The sequence below is a fragment of the Parasteatoda tepidariorum genome, chromosome 3 (assembly GCF_982258835.1).
Source record: "Parasteatoda tepidariorum strain Cologne lab strain chromosome 3, Ptep-v5.0, whole genome shotgun sequence".
In the NCBI taxonomy this organism is placed as follows: domain Eukaryota; kingdom Metazoa; phylum Arthropoda; class Arachnida; order Araneae; family Theridiidae; genus Parasteatoda; species Parasteatoda tepidariorum.
In genome coordinates this window covers 59,752,227-59,768,787 of record NC_141757.1, presented here as the reverse complement: position 1 = coordinate 59,768,787, position 16,561 = coordinate 59,752,227, and the positions used below count along the sequence as shown (strand labels likewise).

General features: G+C 30.3%; 1 protein-coding gene across 4 annotated transcripts in view; it reads left to right on the top strand.

Moving 5' to 3' along the window:
• Positions 1–16,561, top strand: part of LOC107443818 (uncharacterized) — a 110,073-nt gene that overhangs the window by 68,334 nt on the left and 25,178 nt on the right. For all 4 annotated transcript variants that reach the window (XM_071180108.1, XM_016057818.3, XM_016057817.3 and 1 more), the window contains one exon: positions 9,228–9,338. In XM_071180108.1, the coding sequence (XP_071036209.1) occupies positions 9,228–9,338 (111 nt within the window). The remainder of the gene's footprint in view (positions 1–9,227; positions 9,339–16,561) is intronic.

Sequence of the window (16,561 nt, the reverse complement as noted above, 5' to 3'; positions counted from 1 at the left end):
AATTATTATTTTGCTGTTAGCAGTCTACTCCATTATTCAGATGTTTTCTCTCGTTTCAGAATGAAATTCAACATTAAAATATATTTTTGGATTTAAAGTTTGAAATAGGAAGGCAATCGTTTATTTTCCTCCGAGAAAGGCGTCATTTGCTCTTAGTCTTAAGTTTTTCCCATTTAAGAACACAAGGAATTCTTGCTCTTTAATGATTACGACTAACATACCATAATAGTAATTACCGGAGAAAATTCTTAAGAATGTTAAACGAAACGATTAACTTAAATGAAACATCCTCTCTACAACTCACTTTTTTTTACCTTATCATTTGCGCTTCCTTTTTCCTTCCATGTTTTCCGGTTCCTGTTTTCATCGTGCTCTTAAAGTTTAATCATATGCATCAGATTTCTCCCATATTAGGATTTTATTGAGGTGATATGAACCTGTGAAGCTACAATAAACATTACATATTTCCTAGCTTTTAAAATTTCTTTAATTTCTTAAACTTATTCTTTTTTTTATCATTCTTAACCGAATTTTAATTAAATGAAACCAATTGTTTAATTTTTATTACGTTTTTTTTAAAAAGCGAATATAATTGGTTTCATTTAATTAAAAGTAGCTTTAGAAGGATTAAAAAAATAAGTTTAAGAAGTAAAAGAAATTTTAAAAGCTAGGAAATATATGTGTAATACCTATTGTGGCATCACGGAACCATAAATCATCTATTTAATAGAATAATAATTTTACATTAAGACGTTTAAAAAAATTATCGTAATGAAGATACTCTAAGTGTCTTCTGATTTTTTGAATTGTGTTGATTTTTTTAAATTTACATATTAATACGTAAGACTTCCACATAATGGCCGAAGATGTGTGATAGTTTTCAAGTGTTATTTTGCCTTGGTTCTGGAGATATTTGCCATTATTATATATTTTATTTTTGTATTAAAAACGTCTTCATTTTTTTATTTTTTATCGAGCCACATTTTAAAGTTATTGGATGAAGACTAACTAACTTATTCCATTTCGTACTAATACTAAATTTGATTACTAATTCATAGAAATAGTTATGTTTTATTGGCGACAATAAAGTGATGCATTTAAAGTTATTAAAATTTCTTGCTTTTCAAATTATATCGTTTCATCACTAGATCGAAATAGTCATTTCAATTCATCATTTCGGTGATTATAATTCTTTCTATCATTTATGATTGAATCTTCACATACTGACCACGACAATCATGAGAAATGTCATGTGTATGATAGACAAATCTTCAAAACAACATTTTACTTTAACATTTCAGATTTTGAAAGTATATATTTCGTAGACTCATTAAAAATCTCTGCTCTTTACAAACTGCCGACCTCATTTGGTTAGTTTGTTGTACTTATTTTTGTAGGATTGCAAAGTGATTTCAGAAGTTTGCAAAGAGCCATGTTTTCCGATGAGCCCATAACATATACAATATTATAAGGAAATTATCCTAATATGATATTTTAAAAGAGAAATCTATTTACTGTAATTTTTAGGCAAATTGGAACTTAAATTTTTTCCGAGGCTTAGAGACGTATTAGTAGTACAATAAGCTTTTTAACTACATGCAGTAAAACGGTATGACAGTAAACTTAAGATTTTAAAAATCATCTATAAAGTAATTTTATTAAAATATAAGTGGTTTATTTATTATTAAACTATTTGATTAGTTTTCTTTTATTCCATGATAGTTTGTGACATTTAGCCGAAATTTATTAGTTTTCTGTCTTGAGTCTCCTATTCCTTCTGCAAGCTAATCAAGAATTTTTCGTGTTGTATTAAAAAAATCTGGTATTCGTCATGCATTTAATATTTCCTCTGCGGATCACTAATTATTAATTATTTCAACGATAACTACTCTAATTAATGCATGTCGGAAAATAAGTGAAAATTCCAAGCACTGTAAATCGCTTGAAATTTCATTAATGAAGGAAGAATATGTCTTGCTCTGAAGGCGGTCTAATCTCAAGGTCTAGTCATTTCTCATTATATTGGCGTCACGTGGTGCTTGAAATAAGATGTTCTGTGTGCGTTAACAGCTGAGTTTAAGCAATGAACACATAAAAATGCAATTATGTGATACGATGAAAGACTGGAATAAAGGAGTGAAGCTGATTATATCATTTACTACTTATCAGTTGTCTTTACATAGCTGCTTTGATTAATTCATGTTAAAAAGTTAAATTTTCTGTTTCAATTGTGAACTTAGCAAAAGAAATAAGGTATCGGCTATATTGAATTTGTTATTTCATTAAGATTTGCAATTAAAAAAATTGTTTATTCTCTATTTATTTTTAGTTTTAAATTACATTATGCAGCATATGATAGTTTCCTTAGCAGGTCTTTGCAAAGCTACTAATGTAGACTTTTGATCTTTAGGAATGGAGAAAGCACATTTAAAACAGTAGATAAACTAATAGAGGCTCTTTTTTCTACTATCTTTTTCGGAAAAATTGCAATATTGTCTTTTCTTTTATGTTTATTAATTTCAAAATAGTAATAATAATAAAAACGATAACTTAAAAAAAGTTGTATTTATTTATTTTTTTCGACGCTAGCAAATGAGATTTACGACTGTTATTTTATCAAATGTCTCAGACTGGTTTTCTGTGAAACGAGAGATTCTTTTTTTCCACACAAATAAAAGAAATTGAAAAAACTCTTCGCGCATATTTTCAACTCTACTGCTGTCCTGAATTTTTATCCCCCCTTTCCAACTAATCAATAGTCAAAATCTAAGGAAAATGTTGACGACCGAAAATGGTCTGACAAACAGTTTACCGATTTACTGGTCTTTCTTTCCAACTTGAGATATTATAATGATGCAGCAAGGGATATCTTCTCATATCGATGTCATTTACAGCTACAAATGACGAACTAACAACATCATTAAGCATAAAATATTCTCCATAAAGGTGCTTGTAGTGAAATATATATTCAACTTGTAGTGAAATATATATATATATATATATATATATATATATATATATATATATATATATATATATATATATATATATATATATATATATATATATATATTTCATTTGGGATTATGAACATATTTTATTCAAAATTATAATTACCACTCATTTCGGTATAGCGTCATGTAACACGTAAAAAAACCTCTTCCTTCAAAAATCAAGTTTGAAAATTTTGAATTCCTAATTTTCCAATGGTTGTAAACAATACTTAAGATTATTTGATTTTTTTTATTTTATTATTATTTATTGCAAACGTGGTAAACTTAGGAAAGTAATTATAAGTTGTTGTTTAAGATGTACTATTATATTGCATTAAATACCCACTCACTAGCTCGCCATTGGCTACCGAAAATTCAGGGTTGGCGAATATATTTTGTCTTGTAAAATGCTGTGTTTTAAATCAAATAAGCAGTACATTATAAGCTGCGAATATGCACTTAAGATCGGTTTCTTTTAGTTCAATAGCAACAGTAGCGCATGAACATGAAGCATTAAAAGTATAGGAACATTTTTTTCTTATTTTAATGACTTTTAATGATATGTAAAGGATGATGGAGCCACCAAAACCTTAATTTAATTATTATTATTTTGAAAGAAATACGTTTCAATTTTTCAGTTTCTACTTTCTTTTTCCATCTCCAAAAAGTTCTTTGCACGTCATCAGTTAATATTTTAAAAATTGTACATATTTTTGTGAAAATAATGGTGATCAAAACTTTAGTCTGAATAGTACTTGTAGAACTGAAATTTTATGCTCAGTGCCATCGTATTTTTGGAATCACATCAGTTTCCATAAGTTTCTTTGTACCAAATTGCATCAAACATACATTTGTCCGAAATTGTCGCGGGCTTGCTCAAAAAACTTTTATCTCCTTTCATTACTGAGGAAATTTTAAATTTTATGTCAGTTTGTTATCATTCACGACTTAGTTTTCAGGGGTCTGTTTAGAAGAAATTTGGGTTCTCTTCACAAAATATCTTTTCATAAAAACGGACCCTTCTCAAATATTTTAACTTATAAACGGACCCTTCACAAAATGATTTTTCTTTTAATCGGACCCTTCACAAATTAGTTTATCTTCATTATTATTTTGTTAATCGAATAAACCCTTTCCAGGGCAGAAAACAAGAAAGATGGATGTAAACGAACTAAGTTTTGTCTTCGGCAGACGATTCTTCCATTATTCTTCCGAAATTAATATTCTGCGTTCAACAGTATAGGCCAGTGGTCGGCAAACTTATTAGCCAAAGAGCCAAATATGAAAATTACAACAATTTTTAAAAAAATTGGGAGCCAAATCTGCTTGTTTAGTAAACTTTTATTACACTAAATAAGTAGTACACTAAATAAAGCTATATTTCATACTTAATAAATATTTATTAATGCGAACAATGTGCTTGCATCTCTTAGGAAAGTTTGAGTAAGTCAGGTTTGTATGTTGTTGTTTTTAATTTTATGCATAATTCCAAGTTCTAATCAATAAGACGACTCCTCAGTTTACTCTTGATAATGCTCATGCTTGAAAAAGATTGTTCGCATATATATGTAGAACCGAAAAGGGAAAGAAGAGCAAACGCGAGCTTTTTCAGCTGATCGTAAGAGTCAGGAATACTATTCCAAGCGTTGAAAATGATCATGTCTTCCTTCTCCAGGTCATTCTAAGCAGGCCACTTGTGTTGTAAACTAAGATCAAATTTTTTCTCCTCCAATATTTCCAATTCAACACAAAGACGTTCGAATTTAGAACGCCATACCTCCTTCTTTGTTAAATCCAGGAATTGTATTTCAAAGCTACCAATGTCAATTTCAAAAGGAGAAAATTTCAACTCGGTTATCGTAGCATTAAGAGGATTTTTGACAAATGCTAAAGTTGCTCAGCTGTTTTTAAATTCCTGAAACCTGCTGAGAAATGCTTCCCTCATATTTAAAATTATTGTATTAAAATGGTGTTTATCAATATAGGAATTATTTTCTTGGCGATGCTTCAGCAGTCTCGGAAAGTGAAACAATGTTTCCCTCTCAAAATCCTGAGCAAAAATGGATAAATATTTGTATGTTGCATCTCTAATTTAGAAGCAGCAATTGTTGTTTATTTTTTAAAATTAAATTTTTTTAATTATAGTTTTACAGTGTTGAGCATAATCTTATATGTCTTTACAATTTAAAATCTCCTTGAAAAAAAAATTTTTTTTTTGCAATAATGGACCCTATTTGCACAAATTCATAAAAGCGGACCCTAGTTGAAAGAATGTGAGTAATTTTTTTTACAATTTCACGAAAAACGGACCTTTCACAAAATGTCTGGACAGACCCCTGTTTTTGGTAAATTTAAAGCATTATTCCAGATACTCCTAATTATGATTCCAAGTAAAGCAATTTCTCAGAAAGTATTGAACTGTCTCCCCAACTTTTTCTAATTTTGTGAAATTGCTGCAGTAAAATCAAAATCATTTTCTGCTCAAAAGTGCAAAGAAAATAAATAAAATAATATTATTTTTTAGATTTGCACCAAAACAAATCTCTGCTTAAAATTGCAATCGAACCAATAAAAAATTGAAACTATTTTTTTTGTTTATCCTCCTTTTTGTCCTTACATTACTCAATTATAAATTGTGTCTAGCTGTTTCAAAACACCCCACAACCGACATGAATGAGACTTAAATGACTAAGTTATGCTTTGAATCTTTAATAATAATAAGACAGGTGAATTATAATTGAAATCAACACCCTTATCAGTTTTAAAATATCATCTTTTTTTTTTTTCATAAGCATGTGTTAAATTTATTCTCTTTGTAAGACTGACGCTTAGCATTTTGCAAAATAGTCATTTAATACCAGTAGGGATACGTTCGTGGCATTTCTGCTACTGCATACACGATGTTCAAAGACAGCTGTAAATGTAATTTCTCACCTGTCCACCAACATCCTCAGATTGAAACAGGTCGTGAAAATACTCTTCTATTCCCATGTCCAAAATATCATTTTTCTCTGGCTATCGCCTGTCTGAATATTCATCATTATTTAATCTCGAACTGGAAATGCCTAATAATTAATTTTATTAGTATTCGTATCACAACACATACTTAAGGCCTCTTGTGACAGTATTTGTCATTAGGTAGGTTTTGAAAAAGAAGCTCCGTGATTTTGCAACATGTCTGCTTTGTTATTATGTATTTTTTCGCTTCTTATTATTTATTTTGTACCTTTCTGTCGTCTTTCTTTCTTCCTCCACATTTTTATACATTAGTGACTGTGTTTTATTATAAGAAAAAAATGTTACAGGAATGATTAATAAAATGCTTGCTTTTTTTTGTTGACAAGCGTATCCTTTATGCTTCGCTTCTAACAATTATTCGACAATCGTAAGCATTTTAAGTATTAGACATCTACTAAAGTAAGTAGTAACTTGTTAAGTATTAGACATCTAGAAAAGTAATTTCCCAGTTGCCCAACACATCATTTTAAAATCAGTTCCTAATACAATGCGAATCGAAACAATGTTTTTAAATATCGCTGTCGTTTGCCTTGTTATCACAATAAAATCTCCATTGAGATCTGTCTAATTATAAATTTCATTAATATTTCTTACATTACAACATGTCTTTTGTAAAGCTATTCATTAATATTCAAAAAGAAAAAGTTTCCCAATTTTGCCCATGTCCAAAGAGGTGAACCCTGCTTCAACAACTATAATTATTTTATTGTTTTCTTGCATTTCTAATTACTTTTATTTAATCCTTCTTATTCTAGTGCATTATTTAAAACGTATGCGTGACTTTGTACTGATATTTGCAGCATTTAGTTGGTACTCGCGTACCTATCGTATCAGTTCGAGACTCAAACTTACTATATACTATCTTGGAGGTTCTTTAAAAAAAAAAATCAGATTTTAATTCCTAAATAAATCAATATGTTTTATACTTCTATATTATTTGCTTTAAATTTTCTCTTAAGAAAAAAGATCTAAGCTATAATTAAAAATTTTACGAATCTTTTAGATTATTTTTATACATTTATTTATTTATTATAATTAGTTAGTATAATATGTAGCTATAGGTTTCACATCTTGCTTTTCCGCTATTAGCAAACTCTTCTTCAGTCTTCATCTTCTTTAGTATGGTAAAAGTGTATGCAAACATTTTCTGTAAAAAGAGAAGATAAAAATCTGTGTTGATGTTTAAAAATAATGCGATTGTATACTGATAAAAATATAAAAATTTTCATGAATTATTATTTTAAAATTTTTATTTCATCAAATGTTTTTTATAAAATTATATATCTTCAGCTAACATTATTTTGACACAAATACCATAAAATCAAATGGTTAACAAACATAAAAAGTTAGTCAAAACCTCAGATATTTTATTAAACTTTTCTATTTTGTTTCAAACTATACTAATAAAAGTCATAGTCATAGAATCTTTCAGTAGTTTATATTCTTCGAGGAATAAGGAGCGAGGAATAAGGAAATTCTGTCGTAAGACCTGATTTTCTGGTTACCAGGTATCCGGAACCGGTCTTTCTAAAACTGTTTTCCCTGGACCTGGAAATTTTTCCATGTTCCAGGACTCTAGCAATTTCCTACATAATTTCAAGTTGCCATAGAAAGACTATTTTTGGCATACGATCAAATATGAAGATGGATTTATTCAATTCTTTTTTTAATGAACAAATAACTTTACTCTGATTTAAATTAAAATGTAAAACTCAAAAACGCTCAAAAATAAATGCTAAAATTGCCGGAGCCGGTGATGGAACTTCAGCTTTATCTGGCAGTTTAAGGTGGAGCATCGAAAATTTTTTGGGTCCTTTGGACCCTGCTGGTTGCATTCCTAGTTTCAAAGGTAGTTGTAAATATAATTTTCCCCTTGCCTCTCATCAAGCCTGGTTTAATAATTTTACATATTTCTTGCTCTCTATCACGTGATGGTCTAAGCATAATTGCTGATTATTATATTATGAGAAAATTACAACCATAGAAAAACCAACCCATATAAAAATAAGTAAGCAACTTAAATTCTGGTATTAGATACGTCAAATAAAATATGTGATGATATGTATAACTGTACAGAGCGCCAGATAAAAAACGGACCACCCTGAATAACTTTTGTCTTCGCTTTCCCAGAAGGTGCAAAGGAGTGACCTCAAAAATGATTAGTGCAGACGATATTTTGAGTTGCGAATAAACAAACATACCATTTTTTCCACAAATTCAGATTTCTGACCTCTAAAATATAGGGGTAGACGTGATCTGGGAAATATGGACTCTATAGTTTGGTCAGGACAGCGGTTCAAAGTTTAAACCCCTTAATGTTAATTTTACTTTTTACGTATTTCACCCTATTTCGAGAATTCTTTAAGAGAATTGAATTTTTCTTGCACGCAATTGTAAAATTCGTTTATCCAAAGATAAATTCCATACGAAATATAACTTATAGCAAATATTTATTATTTTTCATAATTTTATTTAATAATACATAGTTGAAAAAGCTTTGAATTGTAAGATATGCAAATTTTTACATCATTTTAAAGAATCCATTTTTAAATGGTGAAATACGAAACTTAAGCGTCTAATAGTTCCTGAATAAACGAATTTCGAAAATGTCATTTTTCTATAATTTATATTTTTATAAGTTATATTTCGCATAAAATTATCTTTGAAAGGAAAATTTATAATTGTGTGCAAAAATTTTTCAACTGCCTTAAAATGTATTCGAAATATAGTGAAATACGCAGAAAGTGAAATTAGAAATAAGGGGTCAAACTTTGGACTATCGGGACCATATTTTCCAGATTACTCCCTTTATCTTAGGGATCAGCAATTCGAATCGGTCGGAAAAAAAGGTATATTTATTTGGAGAAAGTACGTTTATGTGTCTGGTTTCGTAACTTAAAATATCGTTTGCACTAATTTAATAACATGATGTCACCCCTTTGAACCTTTAAGATTGAGTCCTAAAAAGTAAAGATCTCATCATCTTTTCAAAAGTTATTCAGGTTGTTCCGTTTATTTTATGTGCTCTGTATATGTGCGTCCATCATGCTGCTGTAAATCGATTAATTAAAATTTGAAATGAAGCTTTATAGCAACGTGAAATATTACTCCTACAAGAATATCAATAGTTTTGTTTTTTTCCTCCTTTTTTATGTTTTATATCTTATTGTATGAGTTGAATTTTTTAGACTATACCAAATGTAATCTTATTTGCAGCAGGATGGCTTCTCCAGAATGGGTGGAGATTGTGGAGCCGATAACGAAGGTGACAATGTATGCCAATCTGACGACAGGTGAATGTGTTCGAGAAATACCTCCTGGAAAAGTGTAAGTTTTTACGCATAAATATTACCTCTTTCGTTGACAATATTTACATAATGTCATTATTTTATTTTGATAAGAAATTAAATGTTATTTCTGAAAACCAGGATTCTCAAGAAATATTATAACAGAAAATCTGTTGGGGGGAATTTTTTTTTTTAATATATTTGAAGTTGTTTTAAATTCTACAGATTTTTAAAAGATAGAAAATATTTGCATTTTTTCTTTAATTTAATCGTTGCTGCGTTCATTTATGAAAAATGTTTCGTAAAAATTTGAAGAAAAAAAAAAACACTTATTCTTCTAGAATCTAGAAAACATGTTATAAAATTGGCAAATGTTTTGAATAAAAAGAACTGTAATAATTTTACAAAAAGTTTTATTGGAGCCTTAGTGTTTTCCCCATAAGTTATAAATAGTTTTTCGGGAAACAAAAACTGTTCGAATCGTCTTTGAAATAAAAATCCTCGGAAGGTTTTTCAAGCCTCCTTAAAGATTTTACGAGGTTTAAAGTATTTTATAAGAAAATTTCTATACAAAAAATAATTTCATATAAAAATATTATTATTAAAATATATTTCAAATCAGTTTTTCACATTTTTATTTTTTTTCTGTTGCTTTATAATATTTATTTATACTTATAACCGTCGTTGAACAGCTGACCATATTTTTTGGGTTTACGATTACAATGTTCAATTCCATAGCCTTGTAATTTTGAACCCAATCCAGAAGACAAGGGATCTCCTGGATCAAGTATTAGGAGAAATTTTGCCTTCGTGGAGGACTTTTTAAGGGAAATAGCCCCCATTTGCGTTACATGGAGAGGAAAACCTCCCATGGTTAGCCTGACGGCAAGGGGACTTTAACCCATGATCCGTCTAACACTGAGGATATTTCACGTCATCGCTGTGGTCGGTGCAAGCCAGATGCGGAATTCGTATCAACCAGCCATCACTGGGATTCAAACCCGGTTCACCTTATTGGAACGGGGAATCTCTATCCCCTGAGCCAGTGTTTCCCAAAGTGTGGTACGCGTAACCTCAGGGGTACGGGAACAGTTTATCGGGGCTACGCTTTCTTATGCGAAATTTTTTGCAACAAACGAAAATTTCAAAAACTTTTATTAAAAAACAAAGCTAGCCAGGAAAATTTACGATTACGTATTTTTCTATAGGCTATTTTTTGCAGAGTTAATAATTGGTGGTGTCAACAGCCAGTTGTGATTTTTAACAGCCGGTTATGATTTGTGCAATTTTTTTACTGTAAAAATAAGCATATTTTTAAAAAAATACATTCATTTTTTTGTTAGTGGCACACAGCGTTACAAAAAATTTAGAAAGGGTACACAAAAGTCATAAGTTTGGGAAGCACTGCCTGAGTCATCATGGCTCTGTTGCTTTATAATAAGCATTAAAAATCAAATTTCGCAAAAGTTCTTTTTAAAAACAATTTAAGTTCGCAATGATTTAAGTGCCCTTAAAGTTTTTTCACGCTTCGTATTTTGCTATAAATTTCAGCTTGGTTAGTTTGCGTAAAATGTAACCTGTAAAATATGCGCTAACGTAAATAGTGAAATTTTTGAAATCATTTTCTGAGCATTACATCAGCCGCAATTTATTAGTATGGCCGTTACTTTTGGCGAATTGCCTACTATCTCTAATAGTTTCACGGTTGATGTATCCTTGCTGGTGGATTCAGTGAACCAGTGAACAGAATTCTTTTTTACCGACTTACTACTAATGACTTTCCTATGTTTCTCACCACTCTTATCTACCGAATACGCTCCCTTCCATTATAAGATTTCCCCTGCATTCAAGATAGAAGCATACTTATCTGGAATATTTTTATTTGTTGTTGTGTTTTCTCGATAGTAGTCAGACATGTAAAGAAACAAACAAGTTATGCCACTAATGCTGGGCTGCTTTTTTTTAAAAATGTTTTTGATTCTTTTCGTAGTTAATAAAATACTTAAATTTTTCGAATGTTTAGAATCAAATGAGCAAAGAAATTGTATATGAAGAAAAAAAAAAGCAATAAACTCTGTTATTTTTGAGTAATTGGGATAGTTGCAAGTGACGTAGTGTGGGTATCTCGATCTTGATTGGTTGTTGAAGCGTGGCATTTGTTTACGTTAGCAACTATTCTTTCCATTCGATTTTTAAAAGCTAATTAATTCTCTTAAGTGACAGATTCTATATTCTTACACAAATATTCTTTCTCAAGTAAAAGACCTATCCGTTAAAGAATTATATTTCAACAAATTCGATGCACAATACAGCTCTATTTAATTAACTTCATGTTAATTAACATTCTAACTTATGTGTGAAACTTAGCTCAACTTTAACACTCAATTTTGCTTATAAATGATCAGCTAGGCCGGGATAGCCTGTTTGGTAAGGCATGGGCCCATGTCCAAGAGGTCATGGGTTCGATCCCCGCCGGCCGATGGTGACTGATGCGCGTTAAATATGTCGAGTCACAAAGTCCTCCATATTTCCATAACAAATCATAACTCTGGAGGTACTGATCCATGAGTTTCCTTGTCTTCTGGATTGGTTCAAAATTACAAGTCTAAGGAGTTGAACATTAGTAGTCATAAACCCAAAATTGGGTCGGCTGTTCAACGACGGTTATGAAATAAAAATAAAATGATCAGCTGGCGCTGACGTCATAAGTCACATGTGTGGTAATCCATGATCTTCTTAAGGTGCGAGTACCCTAGTTCAAAAAAAATGTTGACGAAAAACATAAATTCAAAATATTATTTAAGTTTCGAATATATTTTATGCAGATAGTAACCAATAGGAATACTTTTCTATTGAAATGGAAATTTGAATTCTCCAATAGAACTGGTGCAAACGACAGTTAATTTATTCCCCCCAAATGATATAGTGCAGCCTCTGGCTTGGACATCTGTATATAAGATAGCCGTAAAAACTTTGCATGTATGATTCGTTGCATGTTCAGTTGTTAGTCTTAAATCATAATCTATTTTAAGAGATTAAGCGTAAGAAAGTTCACCCTGACAGTTTGAAAAAGCTGAACATGTAATTATGTGCATGTTATTATATATGTAAAGAACTAAAAAAAAAATTCTGCTTGGCCATTAAAGAAAGTAAATAAATAAAAATACTCTTATAAATAAGAAAATGCATTTTGTTTAAATAAACTAATACGCTGGTCCTATAATTTCTAAAACTGATGTTCCCAAATTAAATAAAAATGTTCTTTTTTCATTCATTTATGAAGTTAAATAAACAGAATTATAAAATCGGTACATGCGTGGTTAAGGTCACAATGATATTTTCATATTGCCATTGCTGATTGCGCCACGAATCATTCTTTATCTACAAAATCATCCATTTTTTAATTAATTATGAGATTTACATTTCTGATAATTTAACGTTTATTTTGAAACAAAAATTTTCCAACTTGTAAATAATTCAATATTAATGTTTGTTTTACATTCAAGTTCATTTGAACTAAAAGCATGATAATTTTTTATTGTTCTTATAGATTTCCTCCAATTATAAATTTTTGTTGTTGTTTCTAATTTAAAAAAAAATCTTTGAAAATAATATTTCGCTTAACTATTCTTTTCTTGTAATTAATTTTTCCTAGTCGCCCTACTTTAAAAGAGATAATTGCAACAGTAAGTCAATTTCAAACTGTCCAACCAAATTTTACTTTTATTTATATCCCTTTTGTAAATTCCATTCAGCACTATCCGATTTCATAGCCATTACCAATTCATCTTTCAGCCGCCACGCTTCGCTTATTTTCCTTTTTAAGGTTCTCAATTGTCTCTAAAATGTTGGAAATTATCCGCGCTTACTTAAAATCATGCTCAGCAGGTTCAAGACCTCATGATGCCATTATTATGATCATCCTGTTGTACATTACGTTACTTTTGAGTCACTCATCCGTGGAGATGATCTATTATCGGATCGTTTTACTATGAACGTCGTGACCTTGATTCTTATTTTTTCTTTCCTTTGGAAGCAATATTTAAAAGGCAATTTCAGGTATATACGACGTTCAGATAAAGAATTTTCAAATAAGATTAATGACACGTTCCCTTTTAAACGGAAATTTCACAAAGGTATCAGAATCGAATTCAAATAAAAATGAAAAATTTTCAGCCAAAATATTTTTCAGATTTAATCAACGAAATTGTACAGTAGTCAATAGCTGTTGTTTTTTCTATATATATAACTGCTGTTGAGTAGCCGAACCAATTTTGAGTTAACGACTACCAATGTTCAACTCCGTAATCTTCTAATTTTGAACCTAATCCAGAAGGCTAGAAAACTCCCGGGTGAAATATTGGGAGGCATTTGCCTTCGTGGAGGACTTTTTTTTATGTAACTACCCAAATTTGTGTTACACGGAGAAGAAAAGCAAAAAAATCTCCCACGGTTAGCCTGACGGAAAGGGACTCTAACCCGTAATCCGTCCACCACTGAAGATATTTTACGTCAGCACTGTGATCATGCGAATCGATCGATTGTCACCGTCGAATAGCATCGATCAGCCCCCGCTGGGATCGAACCCGGGAACCTCATTGATAGGCGAGCGCTCTAGATCCTGATGCACCAGGGCTTAATTAGTTGTTATTAAAAACGAAATTCCAATTCTCTGTTTACTAATGGACAGCTAGTCAAATTTTCATTTTGTGACGAAGTTAACTGCTGATCGAGCAAAACGTAAATATTTTCCTCATAAAATGTCCTCATCTTTACTCTGAATCGTTGAAAAACTGTTTCTGAAGTTAGCGAAGATATATAACACTTTCTCAAACGAACACTAAGCAGAGCTTGTTACGTAATAAAACCAATTGAACTTTTTTCTTTGCTTCGGAGATCATCTTACTTAAAGGGCAATTATTAAGAGCAAGCATAATTGTGTTTGTGTATCTTTAAGATGTATGTAGGATTATATCGATGATTTGAAATTCTTTTTAAAGAAATTTTTGAATGGCATTAAATTCCAAATTACCGATTTTCGAAATTAGGCATCGATACGCTTTACTCTGTAAACAAAAATTAAAACCTTCGAAATTTAAGTTATTCTATCAATTTTCTATTGCTTCAGCTTTTTTTTTTTTTTTATTACTCCAAATTTTCCCATACAGTTCGCGTATTTCAGGCTATTCCCGCAATAGTTTTTATGCCTTTATTTTAATGCGTACTAGTTGAGTAATGAAACTTCATTACTAGTAAGAAATAATAATTTTTATAAATCAAAAATTCTATTGCATAGTTGTGACCTTTTGTTAGATTCCTCAATTAAGATAATTCTAAACAAAGATGATCATGTATTGAAATGTGAGTTCAAAAAGTTTTTGATATTTGCTGTGCAAGGAATTTCATTTTATATGTTTAATTTTAAAATACTTGTCATTCTTTAAATATGGATCAAAATTGCTACGAATTTCCTATTTCCTTACTGTCAGTTCCGTTGTCGACAAATATGAGTCATTCTTCCTAAGTACCCCTCACCTTGGAAAGTAAAATTGTTTTTAAATAGTAATAACAAGTGCGAATGGCATAAAATTAACCTATAAGTTCGCATTTAAACCTGTTTTTATAATTAGGATCTGAAGGACATGTACTACAAAGGTAAGGCTTTTCTCCCACCGCTTAGTCTAGTAAACAAGGAATTACTCTAACACTTGGGTTTTAAAAACTATCTTATAAGGTACATAATTATTGTATTATTAGGTATTGTCATTGTTTCAAAGGCACCTTTGGGGAAAATACAATTACCAGTAGTATTAAATTGAAACCGACCTTGCGTCTGTTTGCCATTTATTTTTCAGAAAATTATTATCTTAATCTTTTAGGAGCATAAAAATATTTAACTAAAAATTCTGAATTTTTGCTGGTTAATAGCGAAAGGCTACTTTCACGGAGAAAAAGATTTTATTTTGTTTGATGGATTTATGAAGCCGCCCTCTCCCAAATGTTCTATATTAATTCTTGTTCTGTTTTTTAAATTTAATTTTTGTGCTTCACAAATTTAATACCAATTATTTTATCTCAAAACTATAATTAGGAAGAAAGATTTTTTCTCTCCAATCAGTGAGTGAGTACTCATTAGAATTTATTGTATTACTTTGACCTAATTAAAAAAAGGTTTATATAGAATGATATAAAAGTATCTTTTAACCTAGTATTTCTAACTGTTTGATTCAGATAAGTTAATAACTCCATGTACACTGTTAAATCTATATACATCCTTTCACTATTATATTTTATTCGACCGCCAATGGAAATTAAATTTCGTTTTATCCCCCAATGCTCATGCAAATGCTGTTTAACCCAATCCATTCATCATTCTAGAGCTTTTGTTATGGTTTTTTTTTTCTTTTTCGTTTTTCTTTAATCCCCCATACACCCAAATAGGAGGCGTCTCCTTCAATCCAGTCCACTCTAGGGTCAGTGTCCGAAAGAGATTAGGTAAAGATATGGTCACGCACCCAAAATGAAGATATGAAACTGTTGCTTCTTTTCTGTTCGATAAACATCTCGAACTGTGTCATCATTCAATCTGTGCAACACCATCGCCCTCGAACAATGCATTTCCTCTCTGTTTGATTATGCAAAGATGGAGCACTTGTTGTCGAATTTATTCTAGTTTAAATAAAGCCATGTTAAGTCTGTAGAAAGAGGATATGGACATTTAATTGCAATCATCATTTAAGGTTGATTCTTGAAGGCTTTGTCGTTGTATAAAATAACGCGTTTTATCGAATAATATGCTATTTTTATTACGGATGTGAGTTCGTTACTGTAACTATGACTGTTAGCAGTGATTCCGTAAGACTCGGTAAATTTAGGATCCAGGACTTGCATATTTCTGGGTTCCTTTTTACACAAAGCGGATCCCTATTTAAAATATGAATTCTCAACCTCTTTATCATTCACATTCATGATATTATTATTCTTTTTATTAATAGACAAAACAAGGAATGAGAAAGCATTCGATTATCGATATAGCGAATTTCAAATCAGTTTTTGAATTAATTAATTAAGTAAATTAGTTAATATGAGAAAAAGCTAAAGCGAAGAGAAAAGACTTTAGATTTTAAATGTTAGATTTTTTTAAAATAGTTCAAAATTAATATTGGGTGTATTAGCAGTTTCAAAACTAATTCTTGTCTCAAATTTACGAACGACGGTTTTTTATTTTCCATAACAAAAAAAAAAAAAAAAAAGCAAAAAAAA